The sequence below is a fragment of the Calypte anna genome, chromosome 7, assembly GCF_003957555.1.
Source record: "Calypte anna isolate BGI_N300 chromosome 7, bCalAnn1_v1.p, whole genome shotgun sequence".
Taxonomy (NCBI): domain Eukaryota; kingdom Metazoa; phylum Chordata; class Aves; order Apodiformes; family Trochilidae; genus Calypte; species Calypte anna.
Window position 1 is genome coordinate 6235346 of NC_044253.1, and position 13244 is coordinate 6248589.

General features: G+C 40.7%; 1 protein-coding gene across 1 annotated transcript in view; it reads right to left on the bottom strand.

Annotated features, from left to right (window-relative positions):
* Positions 1–13244, bottom strand: part of THSD7B (thrombospondin type 1 domain containing 7B) — a 271583-nt gene that overhangs the window by 214893 nt on the left and 43446 nt on the right. The window contains exon 2 of the mRNA XM_030454359.1: positions 4362–5157. Within this exon, the coding sequence (XP_030310219.1) occupies positions 4362–5157 (796 nt within the window). The remainder of the gene's footprint in view (positions 1–4361; positions 5158–13244) is intronic.

A 13244-nucleotide genomic window follows, 5' to 3' on the forward strand; every position in this document is an offset into this window, starting at 1 on the left:
AATGTCAACACCAGAAACTGCAGATAATTTGTCCAAGAAATGTACAACAGCACAGTGGTTAAGCACAATCCACTAGGAAATGGATAATGGAAATTCAAATTAAAGAGGCAAACAAAAGAGCTGAATGCTGCTCTAGCTCAGACCTCATGGATGGGTTATCCCTTGACTGAGTGTGACCTGAGTTATCACTTACAAAGGCAAAGTACACAGAAATCCAAATCCAACTCTATTATATCGTTATCATCTTAAACATGGAATGAAGAATTTAAGAAATATGTACATAAAAAGACTCCTAAACCAAATAATAAAAAACCCCTAAAACTGTTTGCTCTGGACTTTAACTTCTCAGTATGCTTAGGGAAGACACAGATCAGGCTTGAAAGTCAAGTTAAATTTGTTTAGGATTTCCATGTCTACCTATGGGCACTCATTTCACTGAATTACTCATTACACTAAATTACAATTTTTCTAAATAACCAAAATAACTTTTTTGAGTGTTTAGAAAAAAAAATAATAAAATAATGCAAATGCCTTTGTCCCACTGTTCAGTAGCTTTATACAACTGTGACAAGGCAGAAAACCAGAAAGAACAGATGTTCTTGTGCATACATTCTGCACACCATTTCAGAGACATTTTTTGGTTTGTTTTGTCTTTTAATGCATGCAAAGGAAGTGCTTTATGTTTGCATGTGTTACTGGACTTGAGATTTAAAGAAAAACTAGAACATTTTTCTGAAATAGAATGAGACCTGAATTCCACCTGTAATAGAACAAAAAAAAAAAAAAATTCAAAATCCAAAATTATTTCTCAGCAGAAATGAACCTGTCTCAAGATCTACTCATGTTCTGCTACTCAACTGTCTTAATTTCCAGTGTTTTCCAAAAGGTTCATCTCTTCCTTTCCTCTTCCCCTCTTTCTTTCATCTTGACACATATAAAATCTTCAAACTGAAAAAAATTCATCAAAAACACTTCCCCAGCTCTACTTCCCTGATACAGCAGATATTTCCAATGCTTATGCTCCTCTCCAAGTAATTCCTGTTTACAGTTTTTACATTTAAAATTGCTAGGATTTTTTTCCTTGCACCTTCAAGGTCTGTACAGACACACACAGCTCCTCATTGGAACAATTCTTAATATGAAAAAAATTAAAAATTAATTACAATGCACAGGGATCTCCAGATCTTACCTAAGGAGAACCAAAGGATCCTTTTTGCAGTGTTCAACAGCATAACTTCTGCATCAGTGCAAAACTGAAAACAAATACCAGGCACATTTCCCTGTGCTGTGACCTATTTCACAGGAGAAAGAACGTCCCCTGCCATCCCCATCAATTGCGGACTTGTTATCAAGGAGGCCAAAAAGAATCTCCTGCCAGTAACCTGGCAGCTATAAGAAGTGGTTTAGTCTTTAGAAAACACCTACACCCCAGCCCACCAAAATCCAATTTTTGGCCAAAGATTGTCCTTTGATACCCAGAAGTGTACCCAGTACCCTCTCCCATGACTCCCAGCCCTGAGATCAGACCCCAGAGAGTTCAACAACTGATGCTAAGTTATGCATCTTTGCCATTGCATTATAAATGCCTACAATACCTATAAAAAGGGTTAGGGTTAGGTCACATACCACATTTGGGGGGTGTAGCTGGCTGCTCCCCTTATCTGCTGCTTTTTCTACAAGAATTGGGCAGTGGTGGGAGGGCAGGGGGTAGCAAAGCCCTGGCAGACCAGAGGCTCAGAGCCTGCTGCTAAAGCACTTCTTGGGATATTCCTCTCCCTCACTTCAGTCTTCTAGAAATTTAATTCATACCTCTCCTAGGTACTTACTCAATGCTCTCTGTCGAAATCAAAAACCTCAGCCAGAAAAAGGAGAAAGCATGAATTGGGCACTTCCTCCTAGTTTTACAGCAGAGGCTTGGCTGCCTGCCAACCCCTACTATGGGGTTATTCAAGTGGATTTACTCTTCTTTATCAGGAGGCAAAATATCATCCCTCCTGTAAAGCAACACCTGCAAGCTTGGGTCCATTCTTCAGAAGAACAGCAGTAAATTTGTCACACTACACAACAAGGAGGACATTTCCAGGGGATGCTGAAAGGGAAGTGTTGCAAGACGAACCTCTCTTAGGGCACGGCGCTCCAAGGTCCAAGAGGTGTTCCAGCAGAAGTGCACAAAAGGTGCCCTGAGTTGGTTGCCCTCAGGACTGGTTAGCCTGGCTCACTGCTACTGCTCCAGATTCAACCAATCTCTCTGCTGGCTTGCTCAGGAATGAGCTGAACTTGTGTCTCAGGCCTCACCTTTTATTGGCCCCCTAATCCTGTTCATGCGCAGTTGGGGCTCTGCCCTAATAAGGCACAGGTGGGCTTAACACAAGCTCATGCTCACTACCTGCTAATTAGTGGCACCTGGTTGCCTCATTTCACTACAGGGAAGCCTTGTCAGAGGTGTTAAATATCCATGATAGTCCAGCCTTGGCATTAAACATTGATTGGATTTAGGCTGAATTTTTAGATAGGGATCTTAGGTCCAAAAGGAGAAAGGAAAAGTGTGTGACTATCTGGACACTGTAACATGACATGACCATCTGTTCTCTACACAATCAATGGGCTTTCATCTGATATTTGGAGTAAGAGTAAGAGATGGGTCAGGCTCAAGCTTTCAGCAGTAAATCTGAGCCACAGCCTCGGCAGAAAAAGTCTGCCAGGAGGTGGTTAATGGAATTGTACACTCCCCAAAAGAGGGCTAGATCAGGAAAAAAAAAAAAAAAAAAAAAAAAAGAGCAAGGAAGAAGACTATGTAATCAGGGGTAGAATCACTACAACTAAAGCTCATGGGACCTTCTGAACTGTCATCCAGAAATTCAATGTATGACTCACACAGTAACACAAAAAAGAGAAAATATTTGTAGAAATAACGTCCTCTGTTCCTCACTCTTACAGTGAACACAGCACCAAGCATGTGAAGGCAGAGCATGTGAAATTTTAACAGAATTAGGTTCCCCTTCCCAGAGCCTTTGAATGAGATACAAAGAATGAGATACAAGAGGCAGAAGAGCAGCTAACAAGTGTTAGCAGACATAAACCTGCTGCTGGTCACACACTGGCATAAATTACAAGTGACTCCATTAAAGTCAAACAGCTATGTGAGCATAAAATCTGTATACTTAGAACCTGCATATATTTAGAAACAAGTAGTACAGTCAAGATGTTAGAAACTGCTAGAGCAGTTCACAAAACTTGACTTTTTTCCAGCCAATAAAAAAAAAATCTGTATTTCGCAACAGGTGTAATAGGGAGGCAAGAAAAAGGCTAGAACTTATATTTTCACCTCAGTTTGTGTGCAAAACCACTGAAGACACTGAAGGGGTAGAGAATTGGACATAAAACAGCCCCTTTATCTCTACCATTTGAGTAAGCTTCAGTGCCAGAAGCTATAGGTTACTTAAGAACAGCTTGATTTCTGCAAAACTTCAGAGCAGGCTTTTCCAAGAACTTTTAATACCTTGAAAAACAAAAACCAAGAAGTTGTCCAGAAAACTTAACTTTCTCAGAACTCAATCCATTTCTCCGTCCTAGCTCCTGGCACCTGCTCAAATTCCACCTGAGAGAGCTTAGATTGCTTAATGGAAGAAATTGAGATAATTCATCTTTCCATTATTTGCTGCAAATTACTGTAACCTTCATATTTGAATTACAGCAAAGGAAGTTACAGAGAGCAAAAGAAATTGTTAGATAAAACACACAAGGAAAGAAATCAACCACCACTACCCCAGGCAGATGTGCAAGGCCCCTCTCTTCTACCAGCACCCAAGAGCTACACCCAGACAAGAAGACTCCTGAACAAGCACGAGGACAATCACAATAAACACCTGCTAGGAAATCCGTGAGGCCAACTTTTCAGACTTATTATATTCAGTGTTGATTTGCAAGAATGAAGGAGTTTGAGCTGATGAACTTTCAGCCTCCTCTTCTGCCAAATATATGGAGTACACGACTGGGAACAAAACCTCCCTCCCTCTAAGCCAGGGCCCAGCAACAGCATAATGTGATATATAATTCCATTTCCCCAATGTTTCCCTCAAAACAACAACAACAAAAATTTAAAAAGAACAAGAAAACCCAGAAGAGAATTATTAAAAACATAAAATGAATTAAACAGCCACAAACAGTAGTGGAACGCAAAATATTCAGCATATGCTGGCCTTACAAGAAGGGGAATTAAATCAAAACGGAGGCTATAAAGAAAACACATAAAAATTTGCATTTTAAAACTGAATAAGGGGAGCGTTGATGCTGAGGCACTGCCAGGCAGAGCCATCAAACAAACCCTCTGGGGATGGAACCAAGAGATGAAGCTCCCTTACCTCAACGCCGCGTTTTTTCCATCGCTCCTTACACACCTGACCTGCCTGCTTTGGTACCCAATCTCCACCTCCCCAGGACGGTGCCGGGCTTCAGAGCTTTGAAATCCAAACGTGTTTCTCTCTCCAGAATCCGAACCCAAATCCCACATAGTCCTTCCCGACAGTTCCACCTCTCCAGGATGGGGAAGCTGGCATTGACCCCAGGGCCCTACACGGAGGCTGTAGGTGTGCTCCTCCTCTCCCAGAGGACAGGTGGGAGCACTGCAAGCCCTGGATTCAGTCAGGTTGGGGCAGGGGGCACCCCCATAGAGAGGGGGAGCGATGAGGGCCCGCGTCCTGTGCTGCCAGCTCTTGGCGCAGCCCGTGCCGCACTGGGACCAGCTGGAGAACTGGGAGACAACGCAGTCCCGTGGGCAGGGCACCAGGCAGGCTTGCTCGGTGGGAGGCTGTGGAGTGAAGTACTCGCAGATTTCGTGGGCCACGACGGTTCTGTTCCACTTCTGGAGGCAGCGGACCCCTCGGCGCTGCAGCCCGTGCTGGGCGGTAACGCAGCCCCCGGCTCCCGCCTCACCTCCAGCCGTGGGGACCAGCCCGCACTTCTCCCATCCCGAAACCTCCCACTCAAACAGCTCCAAGTGCCAGTCGCAGACTTTAAAGCACCTCCTCTGGCTCTCGGGTTTCTCCTTCTGCTCGCAGTTGGCGGGGTAGGTCGTCCAGCCCTCGGCGTGGGTGCACCAGACGGCCCGACTCCGAAGGCCCCCCGAGCCGCAGTCACCCACGCACCGGCCCCAGTGACCTGCAAAAGAAGGGGGTGTTGAGAAATAACCCTGCCACCCACCCACCCTGGCACCCAACAGCACCCCAGCAGTGCCCTGCTTGGTATTAAAACATAAATAACAACCAGCTGGTCCCTGAAATTGCTCAACAGCTTCCCAAAGAAGGAGACGGGATCCTACAGTGTTGATAGAGAAGCATAAAATTCCTATCTATTTTTCCATCTTCATTAACGACAGCAAGAAAAAAAAACAACATTAATTTTTATCTATTTATTTATATTTTTTATTACGCAGCGTCAAGCCCCTAGCTCTGGAGAATTAGCTTCTCTATTCATGAAGAACAAGACTACCAACAAAACTGTCATCAGCTGAATGAAATACCTGGTATTACCACTGCAATCTTAATGGGGCTGGTTGCTGTGTTTGGTTTTCTACAATAAATCCTCCTCTCAGCATATTCCCACCACAGGACCACTCAGAACTTGAGGTAAAAAAAAATTTTAAAAAAATGCCCCGTAACGTCTCGAAATAAAGTCGGGCCAGGCACACTTCTGTAGCAGTAAAATGCATCCCAAAGCCTGAGGAAATATGAATATTTAATTTCATTTGTACAAATGAATATAAAAATGATCATAAAGGAGCAATAATCTAATAGGAAAAGAAAGTCGTGTTAGATAAGAAAGACACAGTCTTAATAGAGCAATTAGTCAATGGAATAAACTGCACTGGGAAGCAGCTGAATCATCAACCATGGTGATAAAATGGTGAGGAGAAATGCTACGAAAATAACAATATTCTCTTAATAGGAGTTTGTGTCCTGGTTTGGTCCAGGATAAAGGTGATTTTCTGTCTTGTACTTTTGCTTTTAGCTAAGTCTCTTGAAAGTAGTTGCACTTGCTGAAATTAACAGCAAGTTTCTCAGACAGTGTGTGCTTCTAGGATTGATAACACTTGATGTTTATAGTTACTGCTAGAGACTGGTGTGCAGAGCCAAGGACACTGCTCAGCTCTGAGAAAAACATTTTACCATCCAGGAGAAGTAAAGAGGTCCCACCTGAGCCCTCCTCTGGGGAGGAACCGACAAGATAGATGCCAGAATTGACCAAACAGAGTATTCCATCCCATATACGTCACACTCAGTATAAATTTGAGGCATCACAAGGGCCGAGCCAGATCTTTTCCGGATTTCCAGATTTCCAGACTTCTGGATTTTCTGATTTCCCTGTTTCCCTTCCTTCACCCGGCATCCTGGAAGGATCCCGTCCGTTCGTCTGCCTGTGGTCCTGATCCGTGCCAGCCCATATCTGTGTGTTCCTGCCTCCGGTTCCTGACTGCTGCCGACTCCAGGAGTCCAACCTGGACTTTCCCAGGGCTGCCCTGCAGCCTCGGTGGTGACATGAGAGTTACTGGGGGAAAGGAGGGAGGAATGTGGTTTCCATTTTCCTGTATATTCGTATCTATTTAGTAATTTTTCCTATTTATCATTACTGTTTCATTAAAGTTGTGTAGTTTAGTTTCCAACCCATAAGTCTCTCTCCCTTATTCTCTCTCCTTTCTTTATCAAGGAGGATTGAGACATTAATAGAGAGCATCTGTTATTTGGTTTAATTGCTGGGCCAGTGTTAAACCGTGACAGTTTGGATACTGGAGTATCCTCTTAATATGAGTTTGAATCCCACTTGATACTGCAGGATAGGTCCCACTGGGTGCTGCTCCAAGAGCAGAGCCCCAGCACCTCACATGCACCCACTCCTCAGTAATTTCTCAGTCACTTCCAACTGCAGCACAAAGCACTCCAAGAGGTGGCAAAGCTCACCATTCAGGAAGAGAAATTTAATCAAAATTAAACCCCAGCAATGTCATCTTTACTTCTGGAGCACACGAACATATCTGTGTAATCCTCTGAATCTTATTTGAGGGTTTGCAAGTGAACTTAATCAGACAAGGCTAAATAGAAAGATTTTTCTGTGACAATATTATTCGACAAAAAATCCACCAAGCCGCAAAGATAATCTGAGGGCTATAAAGTACAAAATTGCTTGCAAAGTGAAGAGGAAAAGGAGAAAAAAAAAAGCACTCAGGTCAAATCTTAACATATAAAAGAGATTTTGATGATCGTGTCTCAAGAGGGTCTCGACTCATTTCTAAGTTTAAAAACTTTCCAGTGCCTCATAGCAGACATTTCACTCAATAAGAACATTACATGCATTAATTCTCCTCAGCAAGTGCCTTGCAACTACCCTATCTTTTGTATTTTTCCAAGGCAGAAAATGAACCTACAATAAATAGCTCAATTTATATTAGGAAATGTTGCTCCAGTCAATTTCTAAAATTGATTTCAAAACTAACAGAATCACTTACATGCTTATGCTACAGTAAAAAGCACACATATATTAAAAAAAACAACCCAAAACAGCCCATAATGTCTGTGATTATAATACCAGGTATTTCATTAAATTGATGGTGATTCTGTTGGTAATCCTGTTGTTCTTTCTTCATGAGTAGAGGAGTCATTCCTCCAGAGACAGGGGCTTGACATTGTGTAATAATTTATTTTTTAAAAAGTGAGCAAGCATTCCTGGTGTTTGGGGGGTTTTCTTGTCATTGTTATTTAAGGATGAAAAATAAAAAGGAATTTTATGTCACTATTTCACACCAAAAGATCTCAGTCCAAGATAAGGACTCAGCCATCACACAGAGCCTGAATGGGAAAAGGCAACATAGAACTGCACAGTGCTCTGCAAGTTGTACTACTGAATATTAAAAAAATAATAATAATAAAAAACAATTAAAAAATGAAAAAAAAAGAAGGATCTTTAAATACTCTGTTGAAGTTTAGTTACATGAAGAGGTCCATTGACAATTTACATGTTCATCCTTGATACTTCAGACATAGATTTAAAAGAATATTCTTACACAAATGCCAAAATGATTCAAAACCAGACATGAGATTATGTATCTACTCTCATCTTGCTACACCAAACCTCAAGTACTTGTGGCTTTTCATCAACAGAGGAAAGAAACTACCATAAAGACTGAGCATTGCAATGCAACTATATTATGAGCTGATTTCAGCATCTACTTCTATCAAGCAGTTCAGTAAAAGCACTTTAATAGTTTTTGAGAGATGGAAATTTCAGTATGGGGAAAGTTTGGGTTTCACTAGTTTGTTTTTAAAGCCAAAACTCAAGTGCAATAACGTTTCCCTTCAGCAGAGTGTGTAACAGTATTTCACTCATCAATGGGGACTTGAAACACATTCCACCACTTCAGGATTTACTACTGATTTCTTAGGATGGCAAATAACATTAAAAATAGCATTAACACCCCCATGTAGTAATACAAAGCAGTTGTAGCAGAGGAATGGCCAAATAACACCCACCAAACCTACCACTACTTCACAGATCTCATTTCATTAATACTTTTATAGATTTCTGGCTGCTGCTCATGAACTACTCAATATAATAGCTGCAGATTTACCAAATCTCTACATTAACAGGCTAAAGAGTCAAGCAGTGGAAGCCTTAGCAAGAAGTGGCCATTACTTAAAGTCAGATGTGAATTTAGCATGAAATATTACAAAAAACCCATGTAAGCAAGGACTCAAAAGTAATTAAACTACTGTTAGACACATCACAATTTGCAATTATTCTCAGGCAAACATGCTAAAAAAGTAGCCTGCTCTTGGCACACCAAAAAAACCCAGCATGAAAAATAGGGAAAAATTAGATGCAAATCCCATTACCACAAATTTTTTTCACTTCCTGATGATCTCATCTCTCCAGGATGCAGCAGTAAACCCATCCACAGTGTTTCACTGCTTAGTTAAATATCCTGTTCAGAAGCTTAAATGAGGAGAAGGATATGAATACTTCCTAGTGAATAGTCTGCTTTGTAATTAGAACTGAATTATTTTTAGGAGAGTCGTTAAATTCACACTTTCTTTGAAATAAATCTGCGTCAATTAAAAGAAACATCTCAGCATAATGTGGGTAATAATATTAACTGCAGTTTATTAAAAACACACTGGAATTTAGGCATCCAAAGCCAGAACTTCAGAAACATGCTTTACAGAAGACTAAACAAAAGGAAATACATTTCATGGTGATCTGTCTGTAGAAAGTATAAAAAGATGGAGATAAAAGAACAGATATAATCCACCTCCTAACCACTGTAACCTAATCAGATCCTGGCTGGATGTTTGATCTCATCACAGCAGGACACAGGTGGAAGAATGAGAGAGAGTGGGAATGTGTTGAAACAGAAAACCTCCCAGCTGGATATAAGGAAAAACCTTATCACTATGAGGTAACCCTCCAAACAGGCTGACCTGAGGGATGTTAGAAAATCATCCTGGGAGGTTTTTACAAAGCCCTGGGTTACCTCATGTGAATTCAATGCTGACTCTGCTCAGAGAGGGAGGTTCCACCAGGTGACCTCCCGTGGTCCTTTCCAATCTGGATGACTCTGTGAAGGAGCAGCTCACTGAAAGAAAGGCTTTCTCCTCTTGGACTTTCTATCAGGCCACTAAAACACTTCCACTAAAAAATACCACTGGGATCTGCAGAGTACTAAGGAACATGCAGTAGCACAAATAAATCCATTAGTCAACCAAACCAGAGAGAAATTGAATTAAATCACTATTTAAAAAAAAAAAAAAAAAAAAGTTAAGCAAAACTTGTTTGAGTTGTACAAAAATTGTAAGGGACATTGGGAAGTCTTGTTTATGGAAAACTGTAAACAAAGGTATCTTGCTATCTCTTACAAGACATCCATAACACTGCAGACAACAATGACTAGAAAGGCATTAATAAATTACGACTACCCAATAAAGAAAAACTACACATTGTTCTGTTTGCCATCTTTTCTCAGACAGAAAGAGCACCATACTGTCATCCCATACAGCCTCTCTAATTCTACTAATAACACCCAATGCCACTGCAAGTGTAGTTCATTTGATGCAGTGTGCACTGATTTGCTTTTCCTGCCTCTGAGACCTACATATGATTATGCAATAATTATGTCTGACAGGATACAGTGACATCTGCTCTTTGACACCCAGGTCACACAAGTATCAGGCAAGTGGGCTATTCAGACAATAATTACATATTATAGACAGAGTAAAACACCACTATACATCAAACCTTAAACAGGAATCCCAGTAAGAGCTGCTTAGTAAGTATGTTGTTGCTTAGTAAGGATTGCTACAATAATTATGTTCTGTTTAATGTGACATTTAGCTTAATTGCACCCATTTCACCATCTGAGAATTCATTCAACAATAAGCATCTCCCACAATTATTCTGTCCCTGTAGCTATGTACTAATTTGCCAACTTAGGGTAAAATCAGCAATCAGTTAAATAGAGTATTGTGTCAGTAATTTACTTCTAACAGGTAATAGATATTCTCCAAGTCACATCTGATAGATAAAACAGCCCAGGAACACTGATAAGATTAAGGGACAATCATTGCAATAGTCCTCTTGTTCTCTACACTTTTTTACTATGTCTATCAGTTTAAGTATTAAATTTAGGAGCAGCCATTTCTAAACATTAAGAACCTGTTTTTTAAAGATAATATACTAATTCTTAGACAAAGATCCCCAAACATCACAACAGAGATGCACAACTTCATCAATGCCTGGCTGAGGAATAGCTCCACCAGATGTGATTGTAACTCCAGAAGATGGCTGCAGTGTCCATTTAATTGAATATTTCTGCCCAAAATGATATATTTGGGACCAGCTCCCTGCAGAGTCCAGGAAATCAGATCTGGTATATTTAGGTATTTCATATTACAAAGCAATACAGGCATTGCTGCTGTAAGCAAACCTGCCTGCTCCCCTGCCTTCTGGAAGAGCCCTCCTGTGTGCCCACCCTGCATCCACTGCCACATCTCAGCCAAAATACAGCTTTTCTTCCTTGCTCATATTTAACTGTCTCAATTATTTTGCAATTTATTATTCACAGCAATCCAGTAAAACACTTTCTACTATATTTCAGATGAAAGATGCAAGAGAAAATAAAAGACTATTGTGCTATTTGTAATGTGTCACACAGGGCACATAAAATTCCTCTGATTCCTGGGATTAATTTTAAATACTTTCGGCGCTTTTTTAAACTTTCATGACCTACACCAATGAGTAATTCAGCAGCTTAGTTATTCATTTTATTTTAGATCTGAATAGAAGTGAAGTTTAGTGACTTATAGCCATACAGCACTGTGTTCCAATTTTACATTCCAGGTTTTTGCCTTATCACCCACATGTGGTAACACTCAAGGCACACTCCAGCAAGAAAGTCTTTCTGCAGCACAATGTAATGAACACTGCTGTTTATGAAAATTCAGTGATTTACTAACCCCTTGGCACTTGAAGGCAGGACTTCTTAATGCTAAGCACTAATGTAAACTGCATTAGCTGAACTACTCAGCCATGTGCCCACACACCACAGACAAACCAGGGAAAAATAGTCTTTTCTTTCAAATCTTAGCTAAAAAATTAAATACAATAAAATAAAAAAAACCCAACCCCCATTTTCCAAAACATTTCTGTAATACTCGTCTGACATGGGTTTGTGAGAACAGATTTCTTGTCTTGATAGAAACTAAAAATCAGAGACAAAGCCAAAATGTGTATAAATTTATGTATCCTATTAAAACAGAAAGTATAAATAGATGTTATCAGCACATTACAACTCTGAGAGGTACACTGCATGTGAGAATAAAAACATCTCTATCCTGGATTACAGATAGATATAATCAAACTTTGACCTTTTTAAAATTCTAAGCATCTATGAAAACCAATTCCTTTTAAAACATAATAGTCTTCATAAGGTGTCTGCAAATGTTACCTTAATAGAAACTGCAGCTGAAAAAAAGTTTCTTCAGTCACTCTATCTTGACTTTGGGGCTTATATTATATTTTACATAAAACCCCTAGAATAAAAAAAAATACTGGTTATTCAGCATCTTCTGCAACCCAAACCACCAGCTTTCCCGTGGGGAACCCAAGGGAATAAATACATGGGCTGCTGGACACCTAACTCAATGACACTTTCTACTGATCCCCAGCCTCCTCTTCAGATCTGGAATCTTTATATATTCTCTCAAGCCCATAGGAAAACTCAGATCCCTCTGAGCACAAGAAGCCAAGATCTACTCTAGTATTAGCAGGGAAGCAGAAGGGAGCTGATATCATTGTGAATTATTTCATGTTTGCCTGTAGGAACTGGGTGATTCAGAAGGCCCACACCAGTTTTATACAAATCCACACCAGCAAGTTTGGCACAAGACTTTTCCTCCTTTTCACTACACTGTTCTCCCCTTGCTTCCCCTCATCCAGGGAGCCTCTCCAAGCCCTTTCTCCAGTGGGCAGCTCCCAGGTTTTACCCCAGGTTCACCCTCCTGCTAATAGCCCAAAACTGGGTGGGATCCCTGCAAAGCAGATACCCCCTGCTCTGCTAGAGACCACTTCAGCCACATCTCCTTACCAAAGAACATCAAGATCAGTACTAATGGACACCTAGAAAGGAACCACACCAGGAAATCTGCTGACAAAGGTTGGCTGCTCTGGCAAAGACAAAAACATCACCATCCCATCTTCCAGACTGTGGCTTCTAGTTTTCTCTTTAACACAGTTTAAATTATTTTTGTTCATTGAAATAATAGCAGTGTTCCATTTTTCAAAACTTTAAACATTTAAACCTTTTTTTTCTTCATTAAAAAGAAAAATGTTCGAGAAGAAAAGCTGAGAAATAATAACCAAATCTGCACACCTGCAAAACCTTTCTGAAGCATCAGAATTTCCTTCACATGCACATAATCACAGAAACGTGTGCATCCCTCTCTAGACATCATTTTAAGGGAGAATTACATCTTTTTCTGCTCAACTTCATGCTATTCCCAACTTACATATTTTATAACCCACTACAGCACAGAAGCCAGCATTCTTTCTCAGACTACAGTAATCAGCACACCCTGGGAAGGGAATCACAATCCAGAACTGCACACAGAGGTGCTGCTGAGCCTGGCAGGGGAATGGCATTAGGTCTCCCTCAGCCTCCAGCAGATTGATGTCCACAAAGGTCCAGATGTATTCCTGGGGGG